General features: G+C 43.2%; 1 protein-coding gene across 1 annotated transcript; it reads left to right on the top strand.

Annotated features, from left to right (window-relative positions):
* The first annotated feature begins 5,781 nt into the window (after positions 1–5,781).
* CLDN8 (claudin 8) lies at positions 5,782–10,161 on the top strand. Its single transcript, XM_077344295.1, is given in 4 exon segments — positions 5,782–5,915; positions 9,457–9,592; positions 9,594–9,907; positions 9,945–10,161. Coding segments are annotated over 4 exon segments (801 nt in total).
* Positions 10,162–16,236: the final 6,075 nt, after the last annotated feature.

Raw genomic sequence — 16,236 nt, 5'->3', positions numbered from 1 at the left:
AAACTGAGATGCCTTCTGAACATCACAGAAGCACAGTGAGACAAATCCATGGGCAAACAGCCCTTACAGAATTCCTGTAATGTTTAAAGGGCATCTCGGTTTTTCTGGCACTTTTTGGTGAGGATGTTCTCATCTTTTTATCCAAAGATTCAATGCATTTGTCTGTGAGGGACTTTTTCTCTTCTGTAGCTGATATAACAGCTACAGAAGAGAAAAGTAGCTCTTCTGCAGCTGATGTAACAGATTATGATCTGAGGTGTTACATACCTTGCCCTAAACAAGGGCCACCTGTTATTCTAGATGTTTGAGACCATGGAGCTGCCCCGCATGTATATGCTTGAGGCAGAAAGGGAATGGTGCATAGCATTCAAAAATGGCTTTTTTAAATAACAAGGAAGAAGCCAAGAATATTGCTGAGGTATTACTAAAACTGCATTTTCAAACATTTTAAGAGACATTATAATTATACTAGTAATCAAGCCCACTGTACGTAAAATACAGCGGGCGCTAGGAATGGGAGCCCCTGGGAGTCGCGCGGAGCGCGGCTGCCGGGGGTTCCCTTGGGCAGCGGCCTGACGCGGAGAGAGGGCAGGGAGCCTGACGTGGCGAAAGGGCAGGGAGCCTGACGCGGCGAGAGGGCAGGGAGCCTGACGCGGCGAGAGGGCAGGGAGCCTGACGTGGCGAGAGGGCAGGGAGCCCCCGGCAGCCGCGCTCCGCGTGACTGCCGGAGGCTCCCTTGATCGGCAGCCTGAGGCGGCGAGAGGTGGGCAGGGAGCCCCCGGCAGCCGCGCTCCACGCGACTGCCGGGAGATCCCTTGGGCAGTGGCCTGACGCGGCGAGAGGCGCTTCGTGCCTCTCACCATGTCAGGCTGCGGGCAAAGGAGCAACTGCGAGCCGCACTGCACACGGCTCGCAGTTGCTCCAGCGGGGACTCGGAGGAACCAATTGGCAGGCGCTTTGCGCCTGCCGATTGCTCCCTCCAGTAGTCTGTCCAGAGGAAGGGGCCAATCAGCACCCTTCCTCATCACGGACACATCCCACCTCCCAAGACCTTATCCTTTTATTTAGTCCGCGGCGCCGTGGGCTGTGTTAAGATATGGCTGATAACAAATATATTCCTCACAGGTCTGTTAAGTACTAACCCCCCCTCTTGAGATAGAAAAAGATTAAAGAAGTGACTTCTTTGCTGCCTTTATTAATTTTCAAATTTTTGAACTAATAATTCCTTTGAACTACTTAAGTGCTTTGTCATTTTCCCGCATGACAAGTATAAGGGCCTCTTTCCATCATTGCCACAGTCTGCTCTGTGGAGGCACTTTCTTTAGATATCATGATCCAAGATAGTTTATCTTAAAAGGGTCATTGGATCATCTGAAGTGTTACATTGCATTAGAAAGTTAGCTGATTGAAAACCGTTTTAGACATTATTTTTCTGGAAAGCGCTTTGGGGCTATCCAAAGATCTTTTATTGTGAGCAGTTTCTGAGAGGCAAATAGGCATCAGGGTTTGAAGGGAGCCATTAATCATCTCGGAGCTAGTGAATGTCATATTATGTTATGGACTTCAAAAAGAACTAGACAGCAATTCTACACATAACATTAGAAACACTTTGGCATTAGCCATTTCTGCATTGTGGATAAAAATTCTACAGGGGCTAAAAGGCACATTCCATTCCCAAGTAGCTCTCTTTTGCTTCTTTGCCAGTGCTACTAGCATCCAGGCATACTTGTGCACACTGATATGATGAGAAAGGCTTCTGATGTCTGCAGAATGGCCCTCCACAGGAACAGGGTTGTTACATTACAAAAACAAAAGTTGTGTAATAGTTTTTATTAGGACTACCCAAATTCATTAAATCTTAATCAATGATCAAGTGTGGGATATGAAGTTAAAATCAAATGTCATGACTCATTTCTGTTGACTCTCGGGGATAAATAGTTTATCAACGAATATCTGGGGAGTGGGGGCGGGGTGAGAGAGGCTGAGGAAGAACTGTGCAACTTCCTGCTTTCACATTGTAAACATGGAGAGAGGAGGAAGCCATATTCAGGTTTGCTTCCTTTCTCCCTGTTTCATATGGAACATCAATTGCAGCTCTGGAAGAGAACGGAGTGGCTGTTTTCACACGACAACCATATTCTAATACTCTAATGGGAGCAATATATATAGGCCCAGGAGAAGTCAAGTAATTTTAACCATTCTATAGATTGTATCGGATTCTTTATTGATTGCCTATTTGATGTAGGGATTAGAGTGTTGTTTCTGAACGGGTAAATCTTGCAGACATAAAGGTGATGATTTATGTGCTATTCTGAAATGCCCCCTGCCCAAAGAAGCACAGGAAAGCCAGCGTTGGTTCTTTGCTTTTAGGAATCCAGTTACCATGATACCCCTGGTGGAGCTTACTGCATAATACACAAAGCCTGCTGGGGAATTCAGAATGAAATTAAGTGCTTCACTAAGGTGGGAAAATGTCTTTAATTGGAAAGTGGGGTTACTGGTTACTGATTACTTCTGTGAATTCTTGCTAGAGCTTAAACTGCTGGTATGACATCTTTATGCATTTACAATTTGCTCACAGCTGCTCTGCAGTCTGTAGCTGCTCTGCTTTGTAGTCTGTACCTGCCGCATGTACAGAACAAGTCTCATGCATCCTTGTAATTTGGGACATCAAATGTTAATAAAGTTGGTGGGTTCCTAATACTATGAAAGACAGGATTTTATTTTCAGAATTCAAGACAGTAATTAGTGATCCTGAAAGTCAACGTTCAGTGGATTTGTGATTAACTGCCCCCTACAACACTCTGTCCCTATTACAGGATCTCTGATTCACACAATACAGCACATCCTTTCAGAATGACTTCCCTGTTAACATCAATGGGATTAATCTATCTATGTATTTATTCTTTTGTGCCCATTGATCATATTTCTCCATTTAGTGAACAGGAAAGCTTTTAGGGATCAGCTTTTAGCTCTCAACTAACATTGTTATAATGTATTCTAGAGGAGTGTAATTTGTTAGTATTGACTGTCTAAAAAAATGCAGCCCTTTACTTGACCAGAGTAGGAAGATGCTTGTGTCTGTGGACACAAAGAGACCTTGAGCCGGGTAGCTGAGACTAGGATCCTGTACCTTTACTAGGGATTTGCTGATCCTGGGGTTTGAGCCAATCATTGATTTGAGCCTAAAACAACAACTGTAGCTATTTATAGTCCTGTTTATTTTCTCACACACATGAGTAAGCAACACTATCTATTCTTACAAAAGCACACATGAGGTAGTAATGAGGGGTACAACCCCCCCCCCCATCATCTCCTTGAAACTGCAAGGCCCTACAAAAGATAGCTGCCTCAGTGGGGGGCAACAGCCAATGGATAGAAAGGTAAACTGTCACAGGGTTTCTCAGCCCGATATCTTGAGACCCAGTGTGCATTTTATTGAGGAAAATTAATATGCAACAATAACTTTGAATGATAATTTAAACCTACCAATTTATGCACTCTGTTTCAAGAGTTAGCATGTTTGCTAACAGAACTTGGTTCAATGAACTGCTTGCTGTTTGTTTTTTGTCCACCCCATCACAGTAAACAAAATGGAAGGTGAGGGGGGAGTGGGGTTAATCCTTTAGTACTAGGCACAGGTATCATTACTTGGATGTTTACTTTGGTGTGTGTGCTGTGCTATGGAATGTGGGCAGGTGGGTGAGTAGCATCTGTTGCAGGCCAGGTAAAGCACACCATGACACAGGCCATTGTGAGATTGGAGCCAGGGTGGCCTGTTCCAAATCCGGGCAAACCCAATGGGTCAGCCTTTTAGGGGATCTGTACAGTGGGATGGGGTGAGTTTAATAAGTGGACTAAATCCACTTGTCATTAATAAACCTAGTTTAATTCATGCTTGTTGTATGGTATCATTTCAGGGTATGGAGGCAACAAAATACTAAATTGCAGCCATTGGTTCATGTATACAGCTGTCCCTCTTTTATTTTAAATCAAACTAATAAGGGTGATAATGCATTTTTAAAAAATAGTTTCTTTTCTGTCCAAAATCTAGTGCCAATTAACTTCCTTTGTCTTGAGACAATATTAAAAGGATGGGAGAAAACATTCTACCTACTGGTAATAATAAAAAGCCACAAATAGGAAAAAAGTCATTGCACTTTACTAGGATTTGTGGGTCAAGGGTCTGGTAACTAATGGTATTCATTAGATTTTGCAGATGGTTGTTTAATTGTTAATCAGATTTATTGTATTTCTCTGTCTAAATTATTTTATTTTTGTTATGAAATTCCCTTTTTTAGGGAAAAGGTGGTTGTATAACTATAATCCACCAGGAAGCATAATATGCTGCTATATAGGAAGGAAAAAAGAAAAGAAAGGAAAGAAGACCTACCCCAAGCCATCCATCGCTGCCATACTGTGGCATCATCTTCCAAGGGCAAAAATCATATGGTCTGATCTCCTTGAGTGCTACATATGGAGAGTTGCATTGCCTCCTGGCAGGCTGGACTTGGCTAGATGGAGAGTCCATAAGGCTGAGATGGTTATGGGATGGGGTTCTCTGGTCATCCATCCATGACATTTCCCACCATTTGTGGGCACTTTATCACAATGACGGGGTATCCCTGTCTGAATGGGGCTGCAACCTCTTGTTGCATGGGGTACATGCTGCCCTTTTAGAAGGGCTATGGTGTTAAGAGTATTGGCAGGGTTGGGGCTTTGTAGGCTCACATTCTGTGCTGGTTTTTGGTATGGGATGGAGCCTATTGGGGGAGTCCAATCTGTGCATCAGACTCACTTTCTTAGGAGCTGACTGCCAACCCAGCTGGAGAGGCGTATGGCCTCACATTACCCGGTGGTTGGGGGAACCAAACAGAAGCCTGTTCCCATTGGGTTCTACATGCTGGCTACCTTCAGGTTAAGTCCTGGACATGGTCTCTCCAGGATGCCATTGGGATCACGGTTCCTTGCAGTTCTTTCCCATGCTACACCACAATAAAACTGTGGCCTAGTTTAACCCAAAATCCAGTGTTGCATCCTCTTTCTAGGCCTAAATGCCCTCTTGTTAGGCAACTAGTTTTATTATTTCTTCTACAGTTCTTCCATATGCAATATATAATGAGTTGGAGTGAGCAATGGTTTTTTGGAGGCCTGGAAACTGAAGCTTTTAAGTCTTTAAAAGAAGAAATATACTCTTTAATTAAAATAAGTAAACAAAATGAAAAAAGTATGGGTTTTTACAGAGGATTTAATTTTATACACCACAAAGAGGTAATTAACTGAACAGAAATAGTTTTTCTGCATTATTGATTTTAGAAAGCTGTTAAATGCTCTTTATAAATCTTTAAGAATGTGTCTGCAGGAGGCATTCCTTTCTTACACATTTTCATCTTACATGAGATATTTAGAGTAGGCTAAATAGGGGAAATGTTACTAGAAGGGGAGTTTTGGGGTACCGATTATTGTTTTCAGTTATGAGGTCAAAACAGAGACCCCTTTCACATTATTTTTCTGAATTGGATGTTATCTGTTGTTAGCCCATTTCTAAGTAAAGCAATGCAAGGACAGCAAACTTTATTATGGTAATGAGCCATCTCTAAAGCAAGCTGGCCATTTGAAAGGGTGCTATGCTTCCCCCCACTCTTTTTTGCCCTGTTATCTTCCACAGACATTTTTTTAATGTTCTAAGTTCAGCACTATAGTACTAACTAGGCCAATAGGGTCATGTCAAGGCATCCTGTTAATAGAAGAATGCATGGCAAAAGAGGTGTGGTGGGGATCATGGCATTATTAGAAGTGCTGCAGACATTTTTAACAGCACACTACAGCAATTCAGAAACACAAAGAAGAGGTGAAAATGGAAGAAGGCAGCTTACCTCAAGAATACCGATTATGCTGCGGATCATCCAGAAAAAGTAAGATAGGGATTACCTAGTTTTCAAAGTGTTGTGTATGCAGCAAAGCAGATTTGCGGAGTGGGATTCATGATTCAGATAGTGGGGATTTTAATGCTATTGGTTAAGCACACAGGATCCAACCTGCCTCTGGAATGTTTGAACAGTCCAATGAGTTCAAACTAAGGATCTTGCAAGGAGTCAGTTACAGGCTCTGGTGGGAACCTCGGAATCTACATAAGTTTGTGTGTTGGGCTGTGTTTCTCAGTTCAGATGGCGTGATTTAATAAAGAGCTGATGTTTCAGACCACGAGCAACTCTATGTCTTATTGAACCTACTATTCAACCTACTATTCAATACAAAAGATTCTCCCCACTCCAATGTGTCATCCCTCTTTTACTCTGAAGAACTGATAGTCAAGTGATGACATGCAAATACTGGTAAGGTCTAATATCATCACTATATTAACTGAATCTTAAATTAATAAGCTATTAGAAGGAATCTTGTGGCTTCCCTCAGTGATGACTTGCACATTCTGATGGAATACAGCAGAATCACTCTCCTGGTCTCTCTGGCCAGATATCTAGAGGCCATGTCAGATTGGCTCAAGTGGAATTGGCTGAAGTTAAATCCAGATAAACTAGAAGCTGGGCCCAGCACACACTAACTGGATCACTACAGCTCCCAGATCTTGATGGAATCCAATTAACAACTTTGGATGGAATCCAATTAAGAACCAGCGTTGAGAGTTGTCAGCTTCAAGGCTGGTTGACAGCTATCAACATCTGACCTAGCCTATCAACTTATCAACACCGATCAACATCTGACCTAGCCACTGTGATCAATACAATAGTCACCTCCAGGCTGGATTACTCTAACTTGTTCTACATAGGGCTGCCCTTGAGATTGATCTGGCAACTTTAACTGGTCCAGAATGTGGCTGCATGAGTTCTCATCAAGATCCACTGGATGGCTCATATACAACCTCTTCTTGCCCTGCTGCATTGGCTTCAGATTGAAGACCAGATCAGGTTGAAAGCTTTAGTTCTCATTTCTTAAAGCCCTAGGCTGTCAGGGACCTTCATATCTACTGGACCACCTTTCCCACTATTCCCCTCAGAGTGCATTAAGATCTAGTCTTCAGAGTCTGCTTAGGATTCCTGGCTCCAAAGAGTGCTAGGACCTTTTTGGTTTTACCTGATGGAATGCTCTGCCAGCTGAGATCACAGTCCTGTGGGATCTCAGCCAATTCCACAGGGTTTATAAGACTGTTCCCCCAGGCCTATGGTTGAGGCCTAAAACCATCTGATCTACTGGCCTCCCTGTAAGAACCCACTGACCAACCTTAATGGACCATCTTCATGAACCCCTTCTTTCTCTCCCATGATAGGAGAGAGGGCAATTATTTAATCTGTATTAATATTATAATGTAGTTATTTGTATTCTATACTAATTTTATATGTTTTACCTCTCTTGTAAATCACTCTGAGTTTCACAAGATAAGATTGTTAATAAATATAATTAAAAACAAACAAACAAAAGAAACCCTGGGAGTTATACAGCTGGCAATGGCATAGGATTACTTCTGTGGGATCGCCAGGTATCCAGGACAAGAAGGTCATTACCATCACATATTGAGCAGCTTGATGTTCCCCACACCAACCACTGACTTACAGTTTGAACTTCCTGAACTTGACATGTGAGTAGTAGGAACTGTGAATGTCTCACAGGAACATACACCCTTTGGTTATTCCCAGGGTGGACTGGCCCTTTAATTTACTAGGAAAGTTCCTGGTGGGCTGCTGTTCTGGAGAGCTACTGGTGTCTGAGAACTAAGCCTTGTAGCCTTTATGGTGTATTTTAGGGGCTGCTAGGCTTGGATGTGAATTATGACAATGTAGGTAAACTTACACCAGTTGTCAACATCATTATGGCCCAGGGCCATGCTAAATACTGCTGAATCTATTTAGCTAATCTCGCTCCATCACTGCTTTAATGTACAAATCTACGCCTGGTTGTTCCAGGGATCAGAGGCCAACTTTTACCCTAACCAAATCTCAGATAGCAAGTGAAGCACATTTCACAAATACAGGAGGAAGGAGCTGCTTGGAGCAGCTGAAGTGCTTGTGGGAACTGGCTTGCATCCCCCCCCCCCCAGCAGTGCTGCTGAGACCTGGCAAGGCCAGAGTTGCTCGGAGTGACCCATTATGCACGGGGGTTTTAGTGCACATTCGGGGTGGAATGGCGGCGACTAAAATCACGGATAACGCACGGAGCCGGCTGCAACCGGCTGCAGCTTCGGTGCATGCCGCCGAAAAAGCCGCGTCAGTGAAACGCGGAAGAAAGCGCAGCTTCTGGGTGAGCGGGGCGCAACCAGAAGCGGCGCCCGGATCGGCACGTGCATAATCGGTTACTCTGGGTTTTGCCGCCGTCGCGCCCCGCCCCGTGTATAACCGGTATGCGTCGCGTCTTCCCCCTCCGCGTTTTCCATGTGACCCGAAATCGCCGTTTCGGCGGCCGTGCATAATGGGCCAGTGGGGGGAGTGCTGGCAGGGGCACCCCTACTCCCGCCGGCCCACAGTCACAGGCCCTCCGCCCTTCCTCCCACCTCCCGCTTACGAGGCTGGCAGTTCTTTCACATGGAAGAAGCTGGAGAGGGATGCAGACAGGGGTGGGACATCCTTCTTGATTAGCCATTTGTTGGACAGATGGCCAATCAGGGATGGGACTGCTTACCTGATTGGTCGTTAGGCAATGAGTCCCAGCTCCTCCCAGCACCCTCTTACCATTTTATTTATTTGTTCAGATTATCTGTACCCTAATATCCAACACAATTTTTGAAAACCTAGTTTTTAATCAGAGTAACAACATATAAGCCTTGGGCAGACAGCATAGCTATACTTCCTTACTGGCTTTTGTTAACTTTATTTTTGGCTCTTGTGAGAATTATTTGGGGGGAAACAATGTTTATGCTGGGATTATGTGCTGCTAAAGCCACCCTATTTCTGTTACAGAATGTCTATATAGTATCTGTTTCACTGTAAACAGCAAAGGGAATAAAATTTAAGCATGTGTAATTCCCCTCAGAGGGTACACTAAGTTCAAGCAGCTATTTTTCTTTCCTTTTTGATATTGTTATTGTACTCCAAGTTCTACATAACATTTTAGTGGCTTTGAGAATTAGAATCATAGAATCATAGAGTTGGAAGGGGCCATAGGCCATCTAGTCTAACCCCCTGCTCAACGCAGGATCAGCCCGAAGCATCCAAGAAAAGTGTGTATCCAACCTTTGCTTGAAGACTGCCAGTGAGGGGGAGCTCACCACCTCCTTAGGCAGCCTATTCCACTACTGAAGTACTCGGACTGTGAAAAACTTTTCCTGATATCTAGCCTATATCGTTGTACTTGTAGTTTAAACCTGAAGTGCCACCAAATCAACATGAGCTTTTAAAGAAAGGTTGCCTTTAGCAGCTAAGTTCTATCTGTGAAAGAAAGTTAGAGAGAGAGAGAGAGAGAGAGAAAGAGAAAGAAAGAAAGAAAGAAAGAAAGAAAGAAAGAAAGAAAGAAAGAAAGAAAGAAAGAAAGAAAGAAAGAAAGAAAGAAAGAAACCGTCGCAGGACTGATCCTTGGAAGCATTGGCGTGTTTGGGACTTTTGCCATTACTGGCATGCCTCAGTGGCGAGTGACTGCTTTCATTTGAAAGCAACATTGTGATTTTTGAAACCTTCTGGGGAGGTCTTTGGATAGACTGCATAAGGCAGGCAGACATCAGCATGCAATACAAAGTCTACGACTCTGTCTTGGCACTGTCCCCTGACCTCCAGATTTCCAGAGGCCTGATGTGTACAGCTTCAGCCCTGGTCTTCATTGCACTTGCAGTAACTGTTCTTGGCATGAAGTGTACACAGTGCACAGGAAACAATGGCCAAATAAAGAGCTATGTTTTGCTAGCAGGTGGCATTGCTTTTATTGTTGCTGGTATCATTGTGTTCATCCCAGTGAGTTGGGTTGCCTCTGGGGAGGGCAGTTTATAAATATAATAAATAAATAAATAACACCATCCAAGACTTCTACAATCCAGTTGTCACTGTGGCTCAGAAGCGAGAGCTTGGGGAGGCTCTTTATATTGGCTGGACATCTGCCTCTTGCCTCATTGCTGGACGAGCTGTTCTCTGTTGCTTCCGCCGTTATAATGAAAAAAGTGCAACCTACCCATACTTAGTGCCTTCACAACAGACAGCTGGCCGCAGCCATCAAGTGCAATGAAGACCCACCAGGGCATATTCTGAAAGTCAGTAAATTTAGTTGTCTCTTCATCTACTGGTCTTTTAACAGACAGGATGCTTGAATCTCAAACTCGGAATCTAGCAAGGTTAGAAGATACATCATGTCAGCTACAATGAAGTCCATGGAATTTTCTATGAATTTTAATCTTTACAATACAAGATAAAAACATCTGCATGTTTCCACACAAGATGAGAAAGTGCCACTGGTTCTTGATTGGTATTTTGAATGTTCTAAGAATCATATCTAATAAGATAAATGCACATTTTCATGATTAATTTCATGATTCATTCAAATCATTCATGATTTGAAAAAAGCTTTATATGGGAGGAAGAAGTTTTTTGCCAAAAACTAAAGATCTCTGAAATCCATTATCCTCAAAAGTACTGCCTTAATGCAGCACTGAATTTTTTTAGAGTAGGGGGAAAACGGGAAAAGAATAAAATACCCTAATCTTGAATCTTGAATATATTATCTGTACCATAATTTTCATTAAAGTATTGTTTACTGTTTAACAGAAGGAGGATTGCTTGAGAAATTATTTTATTTTATTTTATTGTATCTTTCCAGTTTGTTGTAGTGGTTAGGAGTGCGGACTTCTAATCTGGCATGCTGGGTTCGATTCTGCGCTCCCCCACATGCAACCAGCTGGGTGACCTTGGGCTCGCCACGGCACTGATAAAACTGTTCTGACAAACCAGTGATATCAGGGCTCTCTCAGCCTCACCCACCCCACAGGGTGTCTGTTGTGGGGAGAGGAATGGGAAGGCGACTGTAAGCCGCTTTGAGCCTCCTTCGGGTAGGGAAAAGCGGCATATAAGAACCAACTCCTCCTCCTGCATATACTGTTTTCTGCCATTATCATCCTAGTGCATTTTGTTTTCATAAGACATTGTGATCAAATACTTCTAATATCTAATCCTTTTAAACAAAACTATTTAAAATTGCCTCATGCAACAAAATATATGTGACCTCTTTGGTGTCTTAGGAGAGTTGTCCAGGCAAAACTCATGCCTTAAGACAGTAATGTCCCTATCCTAAGCACTATGCTGGAATATCCTGACAATGTACCAGTAAATCCTGGAGATATACCATACTATCCATAAATATGCTGGCACCTGACATCCCAGCATCAGTGTCTTAAGATGGGCTTGTCTGAGGCAGGCACCCCAAATCTATTTAGGAATGATTTCGAGGGTAAGACAGACTGGATTGAAAACTAATTTCTATGCAGTTTTAGCAACTTTCTAGGATAATATATGAAAGTTAGTGATTGCTTTTATGTGCCTATGCTTTTTTCTCACAGTATGAGCATATTTGTGTACACTCTAGAGTTGTATTACTTTGAAAGGCTTTTAGGAAAAATAAAATATTTGGGTTGTGAAAGTGGCAACACTATTTTTAGGTTTTGTTTTATGGTCTTTTCCAGAAAATGTACAGAATATATTTAGCAATCATAAAATTTAATTTACTCACTATTTCCAAAAGCAGTGAGCTTATGTTACTTATCAGTTGACATTCAAACACATGAGCTGTAATACATATAGTATCCTAATTATACAACTTTAAGTTTTTTTTTAATCAAGAAAATAGTCTTGGAATATACCAATAAACATATGTAAGTATGCTTTTATCCTTCATTTTTCTAAAAGCTTTTGCAATGCTTCAAAAGAATCTTGTTCCAATTATTTATTTATTTGTTTGTTTGTTTGTTTATTTTCCACCACTCCCTGAAGGCTCATGGCGGGTTACAAATGTCAGATATAGTCTAAAAAAAAAATTAAAACCCCTGACATAAAAACTATAAAATACAACAATATCAACAGTATAAAATAAAGATACGATGGAAACATTGTCCCATCCCTAACATCTCCAGCAATACCTCTGGGGGGGGGAGGAGAAGGGTGAGGAGGGGACAGATGGAACTCGCAAGCCATCGCTCCTATAGGGGGGCCATGATCATCCTTGTCGCCCAGCCTCAACCATAGACCTGGCGGAAGAGCTCCGTTTTGCCAATTTACATGAAATATAAATATGTTCATGAAATATGTTCATAAAATTACAGTGTTTATTCTCTTAATCAAAATGTAATTAAGATTCCAGACATATCTCATTAGAAATCTGTTGAAACTGTATTTTCTTATAACTTCTAAATCATCTTATCAAAAGTAATCCAGCATGCTGTCCACCTTAAAATATGGCATATAATATGTTATAGAGAAGGTATCATTTTTTAAAATATGAGCAGCTACCTAAGTTCTCTTCCTAATTTAAGTATATTGCTTTTAATTATCAAATTGAAGGTGGTATATTGTGCAGTCAGTGGTATTAACATCAGTATTTTATTACCAAGGTCCATGAAGCCTGGAATCCACTTGAGAATGCCACAGGAACTGACTGACCCAAGAAAACGTTGCTTCCTATGCAAAGGAGTGTCCACTTGTTTGTATTTTCATTCATTGCATTTGTACTTAATTTGTACTTAATTCATTGCATCTATTAATTGAACCTAAGAATATGTTCCAGGTATGTCAACTCAAATAGGAAGATGCCCTATGTGGGGAAGATCTGATCTTCAAATTCACAGGGAGAATACCTGTCCAAATACCCATCTCATTGAATAGTCTGATGGAGACCCAGTACCAAACAGAAAGTAAATGATGGCCCATATATAGTATCCCTGCAGGTTTCTAACCCAAATGTATTGGTCAGCTGCTTAATTATGAGACCGGGCTCTCCTGCCTCATGATGTTCTCAATCAGAGTTATCCCTTTTATTTTTTAACAGCTTTGCTGACAAGAAAGGAAGTGGAAACCCAGCCAACTCTGTGTTTGTAGAGTGTGCATGATACCTGGAGTTTCATTCCTCGTTTTGATGTTTGTCATGTGTTGCGTCCCTTCCCTCAGGATTCAGTACTAATAATTATCTTATCACTTGAGACAATGTGAATGAATCAGCCTAGTTATACCTTATACAGAACAAATAAATGTAATCTATTTTGTAGTCTGTATGGCTTAATGCTGTTCCTCAAAAATCTAGGTACATATTTTGAGACACAACTGCCAGTGATATGTCAGCAACTTCAGTTGTTCTGGTGCACTCTTTTGAGCTACCAAAAAGGGAGGAGGGGTTAATTATTGTATGTATTCTGTAGTGATTTAATCATTTAGACCTGTGGTCCCCAACCTTTTTATCACTGGGGACTGGTCAACGCTTGACAGTTTTACTGAGGCCTGGGGGGGGGGTAGTCTCTTTTGCCGAGGGATGTCGTCGCTGCCGCCACCTTAACCCCTGCTCCACTTGCTTTCCTGCCGGTGCCCCTGACTTCCTGCCACCCATTGGGGGGCGCTGCCAGCAGCAGCTGCGCAGTGCCATGCCGAGGGGGAGCCCCAGCCATGGCGGCTGCTGGAGAACACCAAAGGTGAGCCAGCAGCAGAGTGGCAGGGCAGCCCCTGAGGCAGCAGCTGGGGAGGAGGACGAGGAGGAGCTGCGGCCCAGTACCAACTGATCCATGGATGGGTACCAGTCTCTGATTTAGACAGTACTACACTGGAACCTTTTCCATACCAGGAATTTGCCCCAACTCACCATTTTTCTGGTGGTGGGGCTAATTTCTGCTTCCACATTACATTGATGCTGGTCTGGGACCATCCCAGGCTGACCCGACTTAGGGACTTCATGACATTACATCCCTGCTGAACTTCCCCCCTGCTGCAAACTTTGCCCTTATGAAGCTCCACCCTCAAACTCCAGGAATTTCTGGCAACCCTCATTTGGCAACCCTCGTTTCCCTGTTTCATCTCTGCTACCTTGTCTTAATGGGCTGGATCCAGGAATGTACAAGCAGAAAAAGAAATGTACTAATGGAAAGAATTGTATAAATTTTTATGCAACGTATCCCATTCCCATTCTAGTTGGATAAAACTGAAAGATCTTGTAGAAGAAAATCTCCTCCCTGTCCTATACCGAAACAAGAGGAGCCATTCTGAAAATCAAGAAACTGCTAGAGATAATGGAAATGCAAGTGAGGATACAATATGAGAGTATGTCACTCGGTGTAAGTGTCTGTTGAGATCTTTTTCTTGCTTTTCCACCTGTGAAAGAGCTCTAGTTCCAGTGGAAGTTTTGTACTGTATCCACATAAATGTTTCCCCTTCTTTTTTGCTTTCAAATTGCAGTTGATTTATAGGGTTTCCAAGGCAAAATATTAGCAGAGATGTTTTGTCATTGACTACTTCTGCATTGCACCCCTAGTATTTCTTTGTGATCTCCAATCTTATGATTCTTATGTTCGTGTCCTAAGGCAGTGGTCCCCAACCTGCGGGCCATGGTGCCGGGCTGCGGCTCCCTCTCCCCGCCCTCCCGCAGTAAAAAACTTCCCAGGCCGCAAGCTTGCAGCCCGGGAAGCTTCTTACTGCGGGAGGGCGGGGATAGGGAATCAGGGCCGGGGCGCGCGGCCGTGCGGGCGCGGCCCAATGCGCGGCCCACGGGTGCGGCCCGGGGTACGGGCATGGCCCGCGGGTGTGGCCCAATCCGCGGGCGCGGTCCGCGTGGGCGCGGACCGATGCCCTGCCGGTCCCCAGCCTCAGAAAGGTTGGGGAGCACTGTCCTAAGGCATTTCTCAATTGGAAATATGGAAGAAATCTGCTCAGGTTCTATAGAACAGTGCTCCGCAACCTTTTTAAGGCTGCGGACTGGATGTGGTGGGGATGGCGATTGCCCGGGCACGCATGCTGCACATGCGTGGCTGCAAATGTGCATTTGCGCCATGCGCGGCATTCCTGTGCATGCATGTATGAGTGAAACTGCTGTGCATGCGCGTTTGTAGCACACATGGCGCAAACGCGCATGCACAGCCCTGCTTCCCTCTCCCCCCCTCCCACAAAAAGAAGCTTGCCAGGCCACAAGCAAATCAGCCGCTTCAATCCCGAGAGGGATCCGTGGCCCGGTGCCAGGGCCTTCCGGGCTGTGGCCCGGTGGTTGGGGACCACCGCTGTAGAACTTAAAAGCCTGCATGTTGTTTTGTGTCATTTTGCTTGGCCTTAATTCAAGCTATTTTATAACTTCTATTGTTGATTTCATGTGATATAGGATGTGTCATTTTAAAAGTTCATATTCTTTGGTTCTTTGCAATAGTAACAAATATTTGAATTTGTCATTGACAAATTATTGCAACTAAGCATATTCATGTGACCTTTGTTTTATAGGAAAGAGACTCAAGCATGATTGATACACAGTTATTGAGAATTATAGCCTAATTAGTTAGTTAGTTGTTGTGACCCACCTCGAGCCTGTTGGGAGAGGCGGGAAATAAATCTAATAATAATAATAGTAATAATAATAATAATAATATAATTACAGCGTATGTGCACCACTTATTATGCTGGAAAGCAATGGTATCAGGTAGCATATGACACCCCTACTTAGCCTCTAATGGGTTACACAGTTAGGCCTTGACTCATTATATGACAAATGAATACAAGCTACTTCAGGCTAGACAGGCATGGATTACTTCCTGCTTGTTCTTCAGCTATATAGATGAAAATGGACACATGAGGAAGCCATTCATTCATAAGCCTATTCAATACCTACCTCCATAAAATACAAACAGGACTGTGATTTGACTGCCTGATTTGTGAGAGACTTGACATGGTAACTGAAGCTCAGAGATTGCTTGTGTGTAATTGATGGGCTTTAAAATAAAGCACACAGATGCCTGGATGATTGGGAGAAGGCTGCTTGATCACACGCCCCCCCCCTTTCACTGTTCATTCCCCATCTCCATAAAACACAAATGGGACTGTGTTTGCCTGCCTGATCCCCAAAAGACCGAGGACACTTTGAATAAGATTTTATTTTACCTTTGACAATGTAGCTTTGAGGTGGTGTTATAATGCGGAATGCAATATTTAAAAAAAATTACTTGGAGCAGGAAATGGGGAGGGAAGAGTGGGTATGAGGGCAGGACACTGCTATATGGAGGCGTTTCACCCTCCATATGGGCTTGCCTCTGGTTGCTCACCGATGGGATGGAAGATAAAAAGTGACAAATCCACT

Source organism: Paroedura picta, chromosome 6, assembly GCF_049243985.1.
Source record: "Paroedura picta isolate Pp20150507F chromosome 6, Ppicta_v3.0, whole genome shotgun sequence".
Taxonomy (NCBI): Eukaryota; Metazoa; Chordata; class Lepidosauria; order Squamata; family Gekkonidae; genus Paroedura; species Paroedura picta.
The sequence above is the reverse complement of the archived record's forward strand: the minus strand, read 5'-3'. Positions and strand labels throughout refer to the sequence as shown.